At 37.5% G+C, this 15,173-nt stretch overlaps 1 protein-coding gene across 1 annotated transcript in view; it reads left to right on the top strand.

The window, feature by feature from the left end:
• NCKAP5 (NCK associated protein 5) overlaps positions 1 to 15,173 on the top strand; it is a 1,094,443-nt gene that overhangs the window by 873,244 nt on the left and 206,026 nt on the right. Inside the window, 1 exon segment of the mRNA XM_070389536.1 lies at positions 319 to 438. Coding sequence (XP_070245637.1) covers positions 319 to 438 — 120 coding nt within the window.

Raw genomic sequence — 15,173 nt, 5'->3', positions numbered from 1 at the left:
GGAAGCTTAAATTGACTTTATATCGCTGAGATTTACCATTTTTAAAAATAGCATGCTAGATTAATGCATTTCTGATTTCAAGGTGCTGTTTTGTTGTTGTTGTTGTTGTTTTATATTGGCTTTCCTGAACTTAATAATTCTATCAGACAATGGGCTGTGGAAGAAAACATTATGTGTGATTTATTTCTGGGGATTTGAAGGCTAAAAATAGTATTTATTACTAATGTGTTTGAAATAGCTGATGAAATATGGTTATAATATGCAAAGCTATCTTTCAATTATAGACTTTTTTTTTTCCCTTCAATGTGTTTTTTGCAGGATCTCAGGGAGGAATGTGTAAAGTTGAAAACAAGAGTGTTTGATTTGGAACAACAGAATCGAACGCTAAGCATCCTTTTCCAACAGCGAGTCAGACCAACTTCTGATCTCCTCCTCCAGGTATGTGTTTTTGTGGAAAACAGTCTTCGCTACTGAAATGCTATTGACAAGAAGTGCCTTAAGTTCAGGAGTTACCACTGTCTTCATGGGCAAGACATACTGCCTCAGAATATCCATTTTCTCCCCACTCAAGGGGTGTCATTAAAATTTGAACATCTCTTAAATTTCTGACTCGTAAAGGAATGCATCAACAAACAATAAACAGGTAAAAGGAAACAATCAGAGGTATCATCTGGTTAACTCAGTGAAACTGGGAAATGGAGTCAGAAAATAATTGATTGCTTTGGGAACCAGTATTAGTACGTTTGCACTCCATGATGAGCAAGGCAGAGTTTTATGTAATGGCCAAAGAGCATTTCTTTATTTCAAACACTCTGTAATTAAAAGAAACAGCTAAGGTTTGCTGTGCTTTCATATCTCTCTCTAGGCAGCCTGCCTCCTCACAAGCTAAGACTTCCTCCACTCTGCCTCAGTATTTTACAGGTTCTCTTTGTCTAAGTGTTCTCACCGAACTCTTTCAGTTGCTTTTATAACAGGCAAACTCATGGAAAGTCAGACCATTTGAATCATTTTGAAGCTGTCCCTGAGAAAGCGCTAGAAAATATATTTGAGTGCAGGAAGACACATGGATTGGCAGAGGGGTCTAGAAAGCTGATATTTGCCATTGCCTATTTTTTAAAAAAATCCTCTTAATGTGCGTATTTGTCAAACAAGCTCCAATGAGCCTCGCTCAGAGCCCTTTTGAGACCAAGCTGGCATGGAGTGTGTGGGGTTTCACAGGGACAGTGTACAGTGTGTGAAGGATAAACCCCAGCTGCCTGGTCTAATTGGCTAAGGGGAAGGAGAAAGAGATATGTTCTAGACTAGCCTGTCCAGTACTGTAGCCACTAGCCAAATGGCACTATTGAAATTCTAAATTTAAGTTTCTATGTCAGACTCGTCAGATTGCAAGTGTTGAAAAGCCACACATGACCAGCAGCTACCATATTAGACAGTGTTTGTATAGAACATTTCTGTCATCTAGAAAGTTCAGCATGTTTCCAAATGGTTGAGACAGTGTTGCTAATTTACCCTCTGAACTTTGACACAAACATCTTCACCTGACTCCTCAGGGAAATAATGAGAAATTGTAGTTCATGTCAGAGAAAGAAAGATGTTTGGTAAAGCCTCTCTTCAAAATGTAATCCACCCCCCACACAAATGAAAAGAGCTCTCTGAATTGTAAAATAGATCTCATGTCTTAATTTTCTCTCTGCTTTATCTATTAGTGCTTAATTCATAATTTATGGGTCGCAAATTGTGTGGAAAAAAATCATCTCTCTCTATTCTGTTTCCTGATCTGAGTCACGATAAATGTTGGTCAGAGAGAATCTTGGATCTGTAAAAAGTTGTATCTCATTTGCTCTCTTATAATCAAGATCCAATATTGTAATTACTTCTAACAGCTGTTGCACGTTCATGAGTTTTTCTGTTTTGCCTGTTTTAACTTGAGGCTTTTCTGGAATAACTTGTAAGGATCTCTAGTCCCTGCTTATGAATCACGATGGTTTGTTTTCATTAGCTGTCACAAAGTTCTTAAATACGCATCCAAATAGCAGAGGATGGTGTTTGTTCTAACAACAGAACTCAGTATTTATTCATTGGGTGTTTTCCGCCAACACACTGCTGCTGCTGCTGCTGCTGCTAAGTCGCTTCAGTCATGTCCAACTCTGTGCGACCCCAGAGATGGCAGCCCACCAGGCTCCCCCGTCCCTGGGATTCTCCAGGCAAGAACACTGGAGTGGGTTGCCATTTCCTTCTCCAATGCATGAAAGTGAAAAGTGAAAGTGAAGTCGCTCAGTCGTGTCCGACTCCTAGCGACCCCATGGACTGCAGCCTTACCACTGTTTCTCCCCAAATGGATCTCCTTTCCAGGAGCCATTCTAATTTAAATGAAATTTGTCAAAGATGAGCTGACAATATTAGTAGTTCTGCAGGTAGAATGATAAGGGTGATGCCTGCTTCTAACATGTAAGAACATCATAATCATTGCTGGCTTTTCAGGTGGTCTGTTCCTCATGTGACCTGTGATTTTTTTTTTTTTTTCTTTCTGATGGCATAAATGCGTATCATGGAGCATGGGCTAAAGTAGAAGCAATTTGAGTTTGTTTTGCATAGCACCCGTGGAAGCTCTGTAATTATTTGTTGATTGAAATAAATGACCCAGATTCATTCTGAAAGCTGGAGAGTTACTTTACATATGCTGAAGAGAGGTTTCCACCCCTGCCTCTTCTGAATGTTTCCTGTCTGTGTGGATGCTTTGGAACTATGCACCATGCTGGTCCAGCCCACTCTGTTGGAGGGCATGGCTGGTGAGTGCAGCAAATCCATCAGTATGCCTAGTCCTGAGTATGATAGATGTTTTAGGTTCTGCCCATGGACTACAGGTTCAGTACAATTTTTCATCCTATCTTAAAAAACTGCATTAATTGTCATCTGCTGAATACAGCCTAATGATTCTGTGTAATCTAAGTAGCTACCTAAAGAGAGATACAGAAAGAAGATTGTTGAACACATTGTGAGTTTAGTAGATACATTGTAAGTAGTGGAAAAGAAAATAATTTATAAAAATAGTTAATTCTTTGTCCCTCGAAAATAGAGAATGAGAGGGTTACCTGGATATTATTTAGCATATTCTGATATAGGAGGAATAAAAAGGGTTAGTTCTAAGGGCTAATTGTCAGATTCTTGGAAACTTACAAAGAGAACCAGGTTGGTGATAGGAAAGAAAAGAAGCCTAACCTGAAATTTAAATCTTAAGAATGGCCATAAACTTCTCTGATGGTTCCAGTTTACAGTAAAGCATCTCTCGGACTATGGACAGTAACAAATCAGATTAAGAAGTTCCTTTATATTAAAAGAATTTTTTTTTAATTCTGATGAATTAAGAAACTGGTATAGCAAATAAAATCCAAAAGTAGCATTCTTAATGGAATTGGAGTCTCTAACTTTATTCAAACTTACTGGTCAGATTAAATAATGCTCACCTTTGCCACTTACAAATCATATTAAATAACACTCTCAATTTATTGAACTAGCAGGGAGCTCTCTACCAAGAATACTTACTTCTCTGACCAGTTGAGTTATGAATAAGTTATGTTTGTAACTCATTCTCACATGACTATCATTTGTCTTGGTAATTATGTGATTTTAAGTACATTATAAACCAATGAAATGTGGTGCAAAAAGGACTGTTTCTATAAAACAAAGTTGAATGCTTCAAAAGCATATAAAGGCATATCTCTAAAAGAGTGGGATCAAATAATATTTGTGTCTAATGCAAAAATAAAAAAAAATTGTGAGAGAAGAGGAGTTATATTAAATGTAGAGGCATGCTGCATGCAGGTTGCTTCTCAAGTGGTTTTAAGTTCTTGTTCCACTGTTAAGAAAAACAAAACCTAGCATGTGTTTGATGCCAAAAAAGACATTGGAAGATCTAATAACAGGACCCCTGGAAAAGCAGCAGCCTTGGCCCTATTAAAAAAGAATGTTATTTAACAAGCACATAATCAGTGTACTCTCCATTGTAGTCCTGTGAGGTAGGCACTGTGTCTGTACCCATTTTACAGATGGGGACACTTAGGCACAAAGAGCCTCCGTCACCCAGCGGTAACGGACAGAGTGGAGATTTAAGTCCATGGTCTGGGTCTAGGTGCTCCCTTTCCCTTCCCATCTGTGCTCCTTTTGCATGGAACACAGATGGACATGAGGATCATTTTCTGATGCTGTACTCTGACATTTCGATTAACCGGCCCACTTGTGATCAAGTCAGATCAGAGGGCTTCTGCAGTATAATCACAGTAAGGAGCCTACCATGTTTACACATTTCTGAAAGCCTCTTGCTTCGTGGCATTCACAACTTTCCCCTCTCTTGTGTATTCTGCCCTGTCTTCTTTTGGACACCTGTGTTATTGTTATATTGATAGGACATTATTCTCATATTTTCTGCCTAACACAGTTTTCTTTTTTTTTTTTCTTTTCCTTTTTATCTGATATTTCAAAGGATCCTATACTCATATCTTTGGACAAAAATAGAAAGCAAAGAATGTTATAGTGTAGATTATTCTCACAAATAGTTGAGAATCTGACAATTTAGAACCACGGTGTAAAAATTTGCTGTCACTTCTGAGAGTATTGACTTCTTTTTGCTGGTGTTTTGTTTTATATTATTATTTCAGATGAGATGAGACAATTTTAAAATTCTTCTTGTGCTTCTGATATATTTTTCCTTCCCTGAATTTATTTTCAAAGTGTAAATCTCTCCAAGAGTCTTATTTGACAGGACACTACACAACACAACACACTCACCTCTCCACCTGTCCTTAAGCAATGAACCCTGCTTTCTAAGAACCAGTCTAATTCCCCTGCCATTCAGGGGCCTTCCAGAGTCATGGTGGTCCTCACTGAACTTCTCTGCTGGAGCTTCCATAGTACTGGTAATCTATACCACAGTATAAGCAGTTCATTCATTGTCCTGTGTACAGTTATAGAATCCTAGTCTCTCATGGTACTGATGGTGGAGGTCACACAGTGGAGCCCCCATAACTCGGGATGTCATGTTAACTTTTATTTCACCTAAATAGAAATCTCCTTGAGGGTAGTAGCTATGCTGAATGTAGCATTTTACCCACCCACAATATCATTCATAATACATATTCAGTGTATGCTTTGATGGCTTAATCTTAATTCAGTATATTTCAATGGAATTTAATTTTGTGTATGTTGGGAGTGGTGGGTTTCTTTTTGTTTGTTTTTTTGTATGCAACAATCTAATTGCCTTTATTCTTCTAGTTTAATTGAGGTATAACTGACATATAACATTGTATATGTTTAAGGTATACAGTATAATGATTTGATATATGTGTATATTGCAAAACAGACATTACAATAAATCTAATTAACATCTCTCACTATGTACAGATTTTTTTTTCTTGTGATGACGGCTTTTAAGATTTCCTAGATTTCAAATATGCAGTATAGTATTATTAACTATGGTCACCATGCTATACATTAAATCTCCAGAACAGTTTCCCCAACTCCCCATCCCCCACGAATCTGTTCTCTCAATGAGTTGTTTTTTTTTTTTAATTCTATGTATAAGTGAGATCATGCAATTTTTACTGTCTGTCCAAATTATTTCACTTAGTATAATGTCCTCCCGGTCCATCCATATTGTCATAAATGGCAAGATTTCATAATTTTTATGGCTGAATAGTGTTCTATTATCTATATCTATATATATATAAATTTATAAATATATCTCTAAAATATATAAATATATCTTATGAATTGAAAATATACATACCATATATAACACATTTTCTCTATTCATTTATCCATCTATGAAGACAGTTTGGCCTCTTTGGCCATTTCCCCATTTTGGCTCTTATAAATAATGCTAAAGTTAACATGATGTACAGATAATTGCTTCTTTGGTATAGTCATTTCCTTTCTCTTGAGTGTATGCCCTTAACTGGAATGGTTAGATTATATTGTAGTTCTGTATCCATACTGTTCTCCATTGTGGCTATACCAATTTATATTCCTACTAACAGTGTACAGGGTTATTTTTTCTCCACAACCTTAATAGCACTGTTATCTCTTATTTTTTGATAATGCATTCTAACAGGGGAAAAGTGATAACCCATATGATTTTGATTTGCATTTAACTAATGATTAGTGATGTTGAGCACCTTTCCGTGTACCTGTTGGTTCTTTGAATATTTTCTTTGAAAAAAGACTTATATCCTTTGCCCACTTTTTAATTGGCTTCGATATTTTGCTTTTGAGTTATATAAGTTCCTTTTTTGCTTTAGATACTAACCCCTTACCAGATATGTGACTTGCAAATATTTTCCCCCATTCTGTAGTTTGTCTTTTTATTTTGTTAATGGTTTCCTTTGCGGTGCAGAAGCTCTTTAGTTTGACACAGTCCCACTTATTTATTTTTGATTTTGTTGCTTAAACTTTAGGTGTCATGTCCAAAAAATCATTGCCAAGACCAATGGCCAGGAGGGTTTTGTTTTTTTTCTGTATGATTTATTGTAGGAATTTTGTAGTTTCAGGTCTTATATTTAAGTTGTTAATCCATTTGAGTTAATTTTTATGAATGATATGATAGGGGTTTAGTTTAATTCTCTTAAATGTGAATATCCAGTTTTCCCATCACCATTCATTGAAGAGCTTGTCATTTCTCCATTGAGCGTTTTTGGCTCCCATGTCAGATATTAGTGACCATATCATGCATGGATTTATTTCAGGATTCTTGATTCTATACCATTGCTCTCTGTGTCTGTTTTTATGCCAGTACCATACTGTTTTGATTTCCATTGCTTTATAATGTAATTTTAAATCAGGAAGTGTTATTCTTCTAGCTCTGTTCTTCTTTCTCAGGACTCCTTTGCCAAGTAGCATCTTTTGTGATTCCAAACAAATTTTAGGATTTGTTTTCTATTTCTTAAAAAAAAATGCCACTGGAGTCTTGATAAGGGCTGCATTGAATCAATATATGACTTAAGTAGTATGGACATTTTAATGATATTAATTTCTCCAATCTATGAACTCAAGAAAGCATTCCACTAATTTGTGTCATCTTCAGTTTCTTTCAGTAGTGTCTTATAGTTTTCATTGTAGAAATATTACATCTCCTTGGTAAGATTTATTCCTAAGTATTTTATTCTTTTCAGTACTACTGTAAATGGGATTTTTTTTGCTTATTTTTCAGATAATTAGTTGTTAGTATATTGAAATGCTATTTGTATATCATTGTTCAAAGTAGTCTTTTATGATCTTTTGCATTTCTAATGTATAAGTTGTAATGTCTCCTCTTTTGTTTATGATGTTATTTGCTTGAGTCATCTCTTTTTTTCTTAGCTAGCCTAGCTAAGGGTTGATCTGTTTTATTTATCCTTTAAAAAAAAAAAAAAAAAGCTCTTCACTGGATAATCTTTATTATTCTTTTGTTAATCTTTTCTATTGTTTTTCTCCTCTAATTTTTATTATGTCCCTCTTCTGCTACTCTTGGGCCTCATTTGTTATTTTTCTAGTTTCTTAAGCTACAAAATTATTTATTTGAGAGCTTTCTTTTGTCTGATGTATGTGTTTATCAGTATAAACTTCCCTCTTAGAATTTCTTTTACTGCATCTCATAATTTTTTATGTCATGTTTCCGTTTTTGTTTCAAGATACTTTTTTCTCTTTTCAGTTCTTTGGTTCATTGGTTGTTCAGAAATGTGTTTTGTTTTGTTTTTATTTTAATTTATGCATTTGTGAGTTCTTTTTATTGTTGTTGTTTGTTTGTTTTTTCCTGTCTTTGGTCTCTAGTTTCATATCATTGCTTTTGGAAAACATTTAGTGTGATATCAGTGTTTTAAATTTACTGACTCATTTTGTGTTCCAACATATGATCTATCCTAGAAATTGATCTTTCCAGTTGAGAAGAATGTGTATTTTGTTGTTAAATAGAATGTTCTCTATGTGTCTTGTTAGGTCTGTTTGGTTTATAGTATTATTCACATTTACTGTTTCCATATGGATTCTCTCTGCAGGATGACCTATCCAATGGTGAAAGTAAGATATTAAAGTCTCCAACTATTACTGTATTGCTGTTTATTTTTCCTTTTACTCCTTTTAGTATTTGCTTCATATATTTAGATGCTTCAATACCATGTGCATAAATATTTATAATTGTCATATATTGTTGATTGATTGACTCCTTTATGATTATATTATGACCTGCTTAGTCTCTTCTGGACATTTGTAGTTTCAACTCTGTTTTGTCTGATATAAGTATAGTTAACCCTGCTTTCTTACCATTTGCTTGAAATATCTTATTATATCCCTTCACTTTCAGTATGTGTGTAGTTAAAGCTAAGGTAAGTTTCTTGTAAATAGCATATTATTAACTTTTTTTAAAATTTTCATTCTGTGTCTTTGGATTGGAGAATTTAATCCCTTTGAATTTAAAGTAATTATTGGTAGGTGAGGATTTATTATTGCCATTTTGTTAATTGTTTTCTAATTGTGTTGTAAAACCTTTGTTCTTATGATTAAATTTGTGATTTAATGACTTTTGTAGCAATATGCTTTGTTTATCATAATCTTGTATAACTACTACAGATTTTTCCTTTGTAGTTATCATGAGACTTACATAAAATATATTTATAACATTCTACTTTAAGCTGATAACAGCTTAATTTCAATAGCATGTATAAAACTCTACACTTTTTCTTCTCCCTTCTCACATTTTAGGTTATAAGTGTTACATTTTAGGTTATAAGTGTTAAAGTTCACATATTTTTGTATTGTGTATCCAATAATAAATTATTGTAGTTATGGTTATTTTTCATACTTTTTTTAAAAAGTTTTAATCTAGAGTTGTCAGTAAACTATGCAACACCATCACAATATTAGATAATCTGACTTTGTCTATGTATATACTGTTATATAACTTACAGTTACCAGTGAGTATTATACCTCCATTCATACACCTTTATGATGTTAGTGAGCATTATTTTATTTCCTCTGGAAGAACATCCTGTAGCTTTTTTTGTAAGGCAGGTTTAGTGGTGATGGTTATTAGCTTTTGTTTGTTCAGTAAAGTCTTTATCTCTCTCACTTCTGATATTCTTGATTGTGCATTTGCATATATCATCACCTCCTCCAGATTTTACTGGTTCATTATAGCAGAAACAGTCCTTAACCATAATGAATATATTGTTTCTCTTGAGTGTGTCCCCTAAGCCCCATAGACTTTTATACTCTTTTGATTTTTTTGTTTGTTTTTGCTCAAATGACTGGGTAATTTCAAAATGACCTATTTTCTAATTCTTGTGCTTGGTTGAGTCTGCTGTTGAAGTTATTTATTGAATTTTTCAGTTTAGACTGTATTCTTCAGTTACAGAATTTCTGTTTGGTTTTTTTGGATGGTTTCTGTTTCCTTGTTAAACTTCTCATTTTGTTTATTCATTATTTTCCAAATTTTATTTAGTTGCCTGTGTGACCTTGTAGTTTACTAAACTTCTTTAAGAGGATTATTCAGAATGTTTTGTCAGGCAGTACATAATAGATCTCTATTTCTTCAAGGTTAGTTTTTAGAGCTTTATTAGTTTCTTTTGATGGCATCATGTTTACCTGATTCTTTGTGATCTTTGACTCTTTGCATTGGTATCTGTATATTTAAGAAAGCAGTTTCCACTTACAGACTTTATAGATTCCCTTGGTTAGAGGGCTTCCCTGGTAGCTCAGATGGTAAAGAATCTGCTTGCAATGCAGGAGAACTGGGTTTGATCCCTGGATCAGGAAGACCCCCTGGAGAAGCAAATGGCAATCCACTCCAGTGTTCTTGTCTGGAGAATTCCATGGATAGACCATGGGGTCACAAAGAGTCAGACATGACTGAGCGACTGACACTTTCTTTCACTTTTAGTCAGAGGCAGTCCATCTGCCAGTTCATCTTGAGATTCTGACAGGTCAGCTGGTAGCATCCTTGGACTAATGGAGCTTGCTCTCAGGGTCTCTATTTGGATGAAGCCACTGCCTGAGTCCTGAGTTCAGGAGTGCCACTGATTGGGAATAGTTGACTAGAACTGCTGGTTTGGTTCTTGCTCAAGTGCAGCTGTAGAATGGGCTCCATAGTTGCTTATATTTGCTGTCAGGATTCCTAGTTTGGTATTATACTCAGTAGTTAAGAGGTATAGTAACAATTGCTTCCCAACCTGGCGAAGGCTATGGAACAGCTGGTATCTCTCACTGCCTGGGGAACCAAGGTCAGGCAAAACTATTCCCTGAGCTCCCTGGTCAGGCAGAGCCACTGATTGGTTCTGTGGATGGACAGAACTATTGGCTGGCTTTTCTACTCAGGCGTCCCTGCAAGTGCAGCTAGAACGTAGGGCACTCAGCCTTCCAGGTGCTCTGGTTATGCTTCCTGATCAGGTATAACTGAGGGCTATTCTTAACAGTAGGAGCCTGCTTCCCTGCCTGGTGGTGCAGCAGAACAGGCCTCAAGACCAGCACAGCTTGTTGTTTGGGGATCAGACTAGGCAGAATTCTGCATCAAGCACTCTGGCCAGATGAGGTCACCAGCTAGGCTCTGCAGATGAGCCAAGTCACTGGCTGGGATCTCCTCCTCCACCATTAAGAGGAAATTGGTGTGCTAAGACCCAAGTCCTGGTTACTGTTAGCCCTTCCCCGCATCTCCCGCCCCAGCCCCACGATGTGATAGCCGTGGGCTGAGACCCAACTGTGCCTCCAAGGGAGTGACTCACAATGCTGTGCACCTTGGGCTTTTTGTATCTCACTGGAGAAACCACAGGCCCCGGGGGCCTCTCAGTGTGCTGCTGTGCTTCCGGGGAAGGGGTGACGGGATCAGTATATAGCCATTACTCTTACCCTTCTAATGAGGGCCTTCTCAATCTCTGTGGTCTAGAGGGGAGCTTCCATCTTACCTCCATCTTTTGGGACTTTCACGGGTGTGTCTCACCTATGTTGGTGTTACTAGCTGATCTTCTTGTGAGAGGGACTAAATTCAGGAATGACTTGTGTCACCATCTTGATGATACCACCCTTGAGGGAGAGGCTTCTAACCACAATAAAACTATGATTTTCTTGATTCAAAGACCATGCCTTTTTCTGTCCACTTATGTATATTTTTGTATCAATCCCTTGTACCTAGGTACCCAACTCATATTTTTAATCCTTAATTTTTAGTTTCTGAGAAGCAGAGACTTTGTTAGGCATTTATATTCTTTGTTACCTTAGAACTTGCCATTGCAAAATGAACACAGCCTCACAGAAGTACCCAGAACTGAACCATCAAACAGCCAGCCCAAAGCCATCTCCTCTAGGTATTTGGCCATTCAGAGAAATTGGGAAATGCTAGTCATGTTAAACATTTTAAAATGTATTTATTTTCCTTTATGGGACTTTCCACGTGGAGCTGGTAGTAAAGAACCTGCCTGCCAATGCAGGAGACATAAAAGATGTGGGGTCAATCCCTGGGTGGGGAAGATCCCCTGGAAGAGGGCGTGGCAACTCACTCCAGGATTCTTGCTGGGAGAATCCCATGGATGGAGGAGCCTAGTAGGCTAGAATCCATAGGTTCACAAAGGGTCAGACAGAACTGCAGTGACTTAGCATGCATGCATTTTGCTTTTCAAAAGATCTACCTATCTATCTCTTGGGTACTTTCAAAATATGGACAATAAAGTGAGATGAAAAGTAGAAGTCATCAAGGGGACATTAGAATGATATGGACAGAAATATGGGAGGAGTAGGTGAGTGAGTGAGGGATTGGGTGAAGGATGGAACAGTGGGTCTGAGTTCTGGTTATGGAAGGGTTTCATGTTGATTGACCTGTGCCTCTCTTAAGACACAAGCCATGAGGGAGTGAAGAGAAGAGGCAGGGACAGCCATACAAGTTTAGCACAGCTACCTGGTTTCCCATACTGCTAGGTTGTAGCTTTGCCTTATGAGTTTCTGACCTTGAGCTGCTTGTGTGCTGGTCACAGAGGCAGCCTCCAAGCCCTGCCCTGTAGACCCACAGAACAGCAGGTGGAGCAGTGTGGTGATGCTTCAGGGATGCTGAGGACTGTCAGGGTCCAGATGGCGGAGTGCCCACCAGCAGTGGTCTGTCGGCCGGCATGATCAGAAGGACCATGCTGGCTTCATTATGGACACCTGTCAGCATGAAAACACAGAATGTGCAGCAGAGATCCTGTCTTACACACTGAGCCCTGCAAAGGATGTTAACTTGTCTGAGGCGCAGAAAGTGGCCTCTCTGAGAATGAAGGGACACTTTGAAAGACCACGCAGCTCCTGCAGGGCAGGGCTTGAAATGATGAGATGCTCCACAAGAGGTTGGTTTGGAATCAAGTTAAGAGCAGCAGAGGAGACGAGAAAGAATCTTCAGGGTTATGGCACTATGTGATTTTCTCCTCTTCACAATGCATCCAAGGCCCTCTATGGACTTGCTTTACCCTCAACAACCTCATTTTTCTTTTTTTCCCTGACACAAATTCTCTACTCTAGCCAAGCAGAAACATTCTCACTCGACAGAGCATGACATAGGTTTTCCTTCAACTGTTCCATTTTGTATGTCATTCCTCCATTCAAAATGCTCTTCTACCCACCCTTATCCCACCCGCTGCCACTCCTCTTTATTCAGTTAACCAGTTCGGAACATCAAGAGTTTGCTAGTTTTGGGGATTCAGCGGTAAAATGTGTTTCTCAACAGTTCAGTCTGCAAGTGCCATGGAAAGAACAGAGTGATACGGTGAGGGGCATATGAGAGTCTATGGAGGCTGGGGATGGGCAGAGTAGGGGGCACCTCTATTGGACGAGGTACCTGGAGAAAACCTAGCAAAGGAAATAATGCATCCATGTGCCTCAAAACAAATGAATAGGAGTTTATTAGGTGGATAAGGGAGAGTATAAATGCCAGCCAGAAGGAACAGCCTGTGCAAATATGTGAAGGCATCCTTTCAGTCCTGTTTCTGAATCAATATGCTTTGAAAGTGGTCCTGGAATAACCACCCTGCCCCCCAATCTCCTACACATACCTGGCTTACCAGGTCCCAATCTATATTTAAATGTTTCTTTATAATACACCGTATATTTTTTTTTTTCTTGCATGTTTGTTCTTCGTTCCCAAATCATTTGAGGGATGTTTTTTACTTTTGCTCTTTGATGCAATACTCACGCTTACTGGTTTATGTGTCATGGTGTGCTTCCTGTCCACATTATTGTTGAGGGTACACATAGCCTGTTATAAGGAAGTGAGGGTTGATTCCTACTCTGTACTTGCTTGCTTTGGCTTTTATTTTCATAAGGACAAAGGCCTTGACTTACTGGCCTCTGAACACTATCAGTGCAAAAATTCTAATAAAGTGAGCTTCACTAAATGTTGAGTGCACTGAGTGAACCTCTGGGATGAATGTTAAGGCTTCGCAACAGAGGACATAAAAGGAGATGGCTTCACAAAGAAAGTGACCATGAGGGGAACAAGAAGAGAAGGGAGGGAGAATGGTCCTCAGGTCACTGTCCACTTAAGATGAAGAAGGCAGGCTTTGCAATATTTTGTTTAGATATGTCAGGACAACCAGGGGGACTTATTTCTCCTTCTAAGTGCATTCTAGTTTTATTGTTGTTTGGTTTAGTTTGGGGTTTGGGTTTTGCTGTAGTTTTATGTCTTCCTGATTCCAATGGGACCTCATATGTGGTTTCCCTCTTGGAATTGCTTGTACACCATGTGTCTTGGATGAGGGACTGATGTTTCATATAGTTTAATGAATGTGGATTCTTATCTCTCCCGCCCAAAGCCCCTACCCCAAAAGCTAAGTCACTTAATAGAAGGCACCTGGCTTCCTGTTCTTTGTCTCATCTTAAAGCTAGACATATACCAAATATGTATTAATTGCTTTTAAGAGTACATGGATAGCTCTTCATAAACCACCTGTCACCTGAAACAATGAAAAATCTAATGTTCTAAAAGCAACATTGCAAATGGAAATGCTTTAAAGGGCTCAGCCAGGTAAAGGGATAAGCAAGGGAAGCTGTGTACCCAGCTGCCAGCTCCCGCCACATGTGACCATATGGAAATGCTTGTTAGATTTTACCGTAGATTTAGACATTTTAAGAAATTAGAAGTGCAAACTTTTGTGTGCAGTCTCCTGACTTTCAAATGTTGGCTCCTGATTCAACTATTTTATAACACTGAGGAAGCCCAATAAAACCTGTGAACCAGATTTGATCTGCAACCTGCTTTTCTTTTCTTGGTGTAATGATGATAGGTTTTAATTTTAAACAGTATAAATTCTTAGACTACCAGGGCACAAAGCTTTAGAATCATATTCATGAGACAGCTAGAATATATTGTTGTATTCATTATTTCAAGAAAAATTCATTGACCATCTACTGAGGATACAGAATTTATCATTTAATAATAAGACATAACATGAACAAACAATTGTGTAGCAGAATAGTAAATTAAACAGCAATATTTACCAGCAGAGTTTCTCAGAGGAAAGAGTAATTTTATCTGGGATATCAAGGAAGCCTTCAAGAGGTAGTGACAGATAAAATGGGCCTTGAAGGATGCACAGGAGTTTGCTAAGTTAACAAGCAATTCTTAGACTAGATTCAGGATTAAGCTTAGTTCAGGGTTTATATTTAGATTAAGCCCAGAGTCTGGTTTTAATTGTGACTAAAAAATTATAAAATTGTCTTCACTTGATTTGGTATTATTTGTCCTTCCCAATCCCTTCCAACAATATCAGATTAATTCATTGAGCTCTATGGAAAAGCATAAGCCTCTGAGGAGTCACCATGCTAATTCAGTTCTCTGCCACTGTGACCTTCTACATTCATTCTTTCTAGCTTTTTGTCTGAGTAGAATCTAGTTCAGCTAAATTAAGGAAACTGATGAAAAATACAGAGCCTTCTGCTTCTAAAGTTTGTTTTAAGAATTTTAACATTAAAGAACTTTTCAAACCTGAACATAAACCAACATTATAGTGAAGCAGGCTAAGTGATTGAAATGTAAATTCAGGAAATGTACCTTGTCGCATGTAACCTTCAGGCTATATATATTTTTTTTCATATTTTAAACATATAGGAAAACCTGATAATTCTGAATTTAGTGAATTTCATGCAGTCAGTGTTTATCATAGTTAACCTTAAAAGCTCCCACAGTAAAAATT

This window comes from Bos mutus, chromosome 2, assembly GCF_027580195.1.
Source record: "Bos mutus isolate GX-2022 chromosome 2, NWIPB_WYAK_1.1, whole genome shotgun sequence".
NCBI lineage: Eukaryota > Metazoa > Chordata > Mammalia > Artiodactyla > Bovidae > Bos > Bos mutus.
Note: the sequence above shows the minus strand (reverse complement) of the source record. Positions and strands in the feature narration are given on the sequence as shown.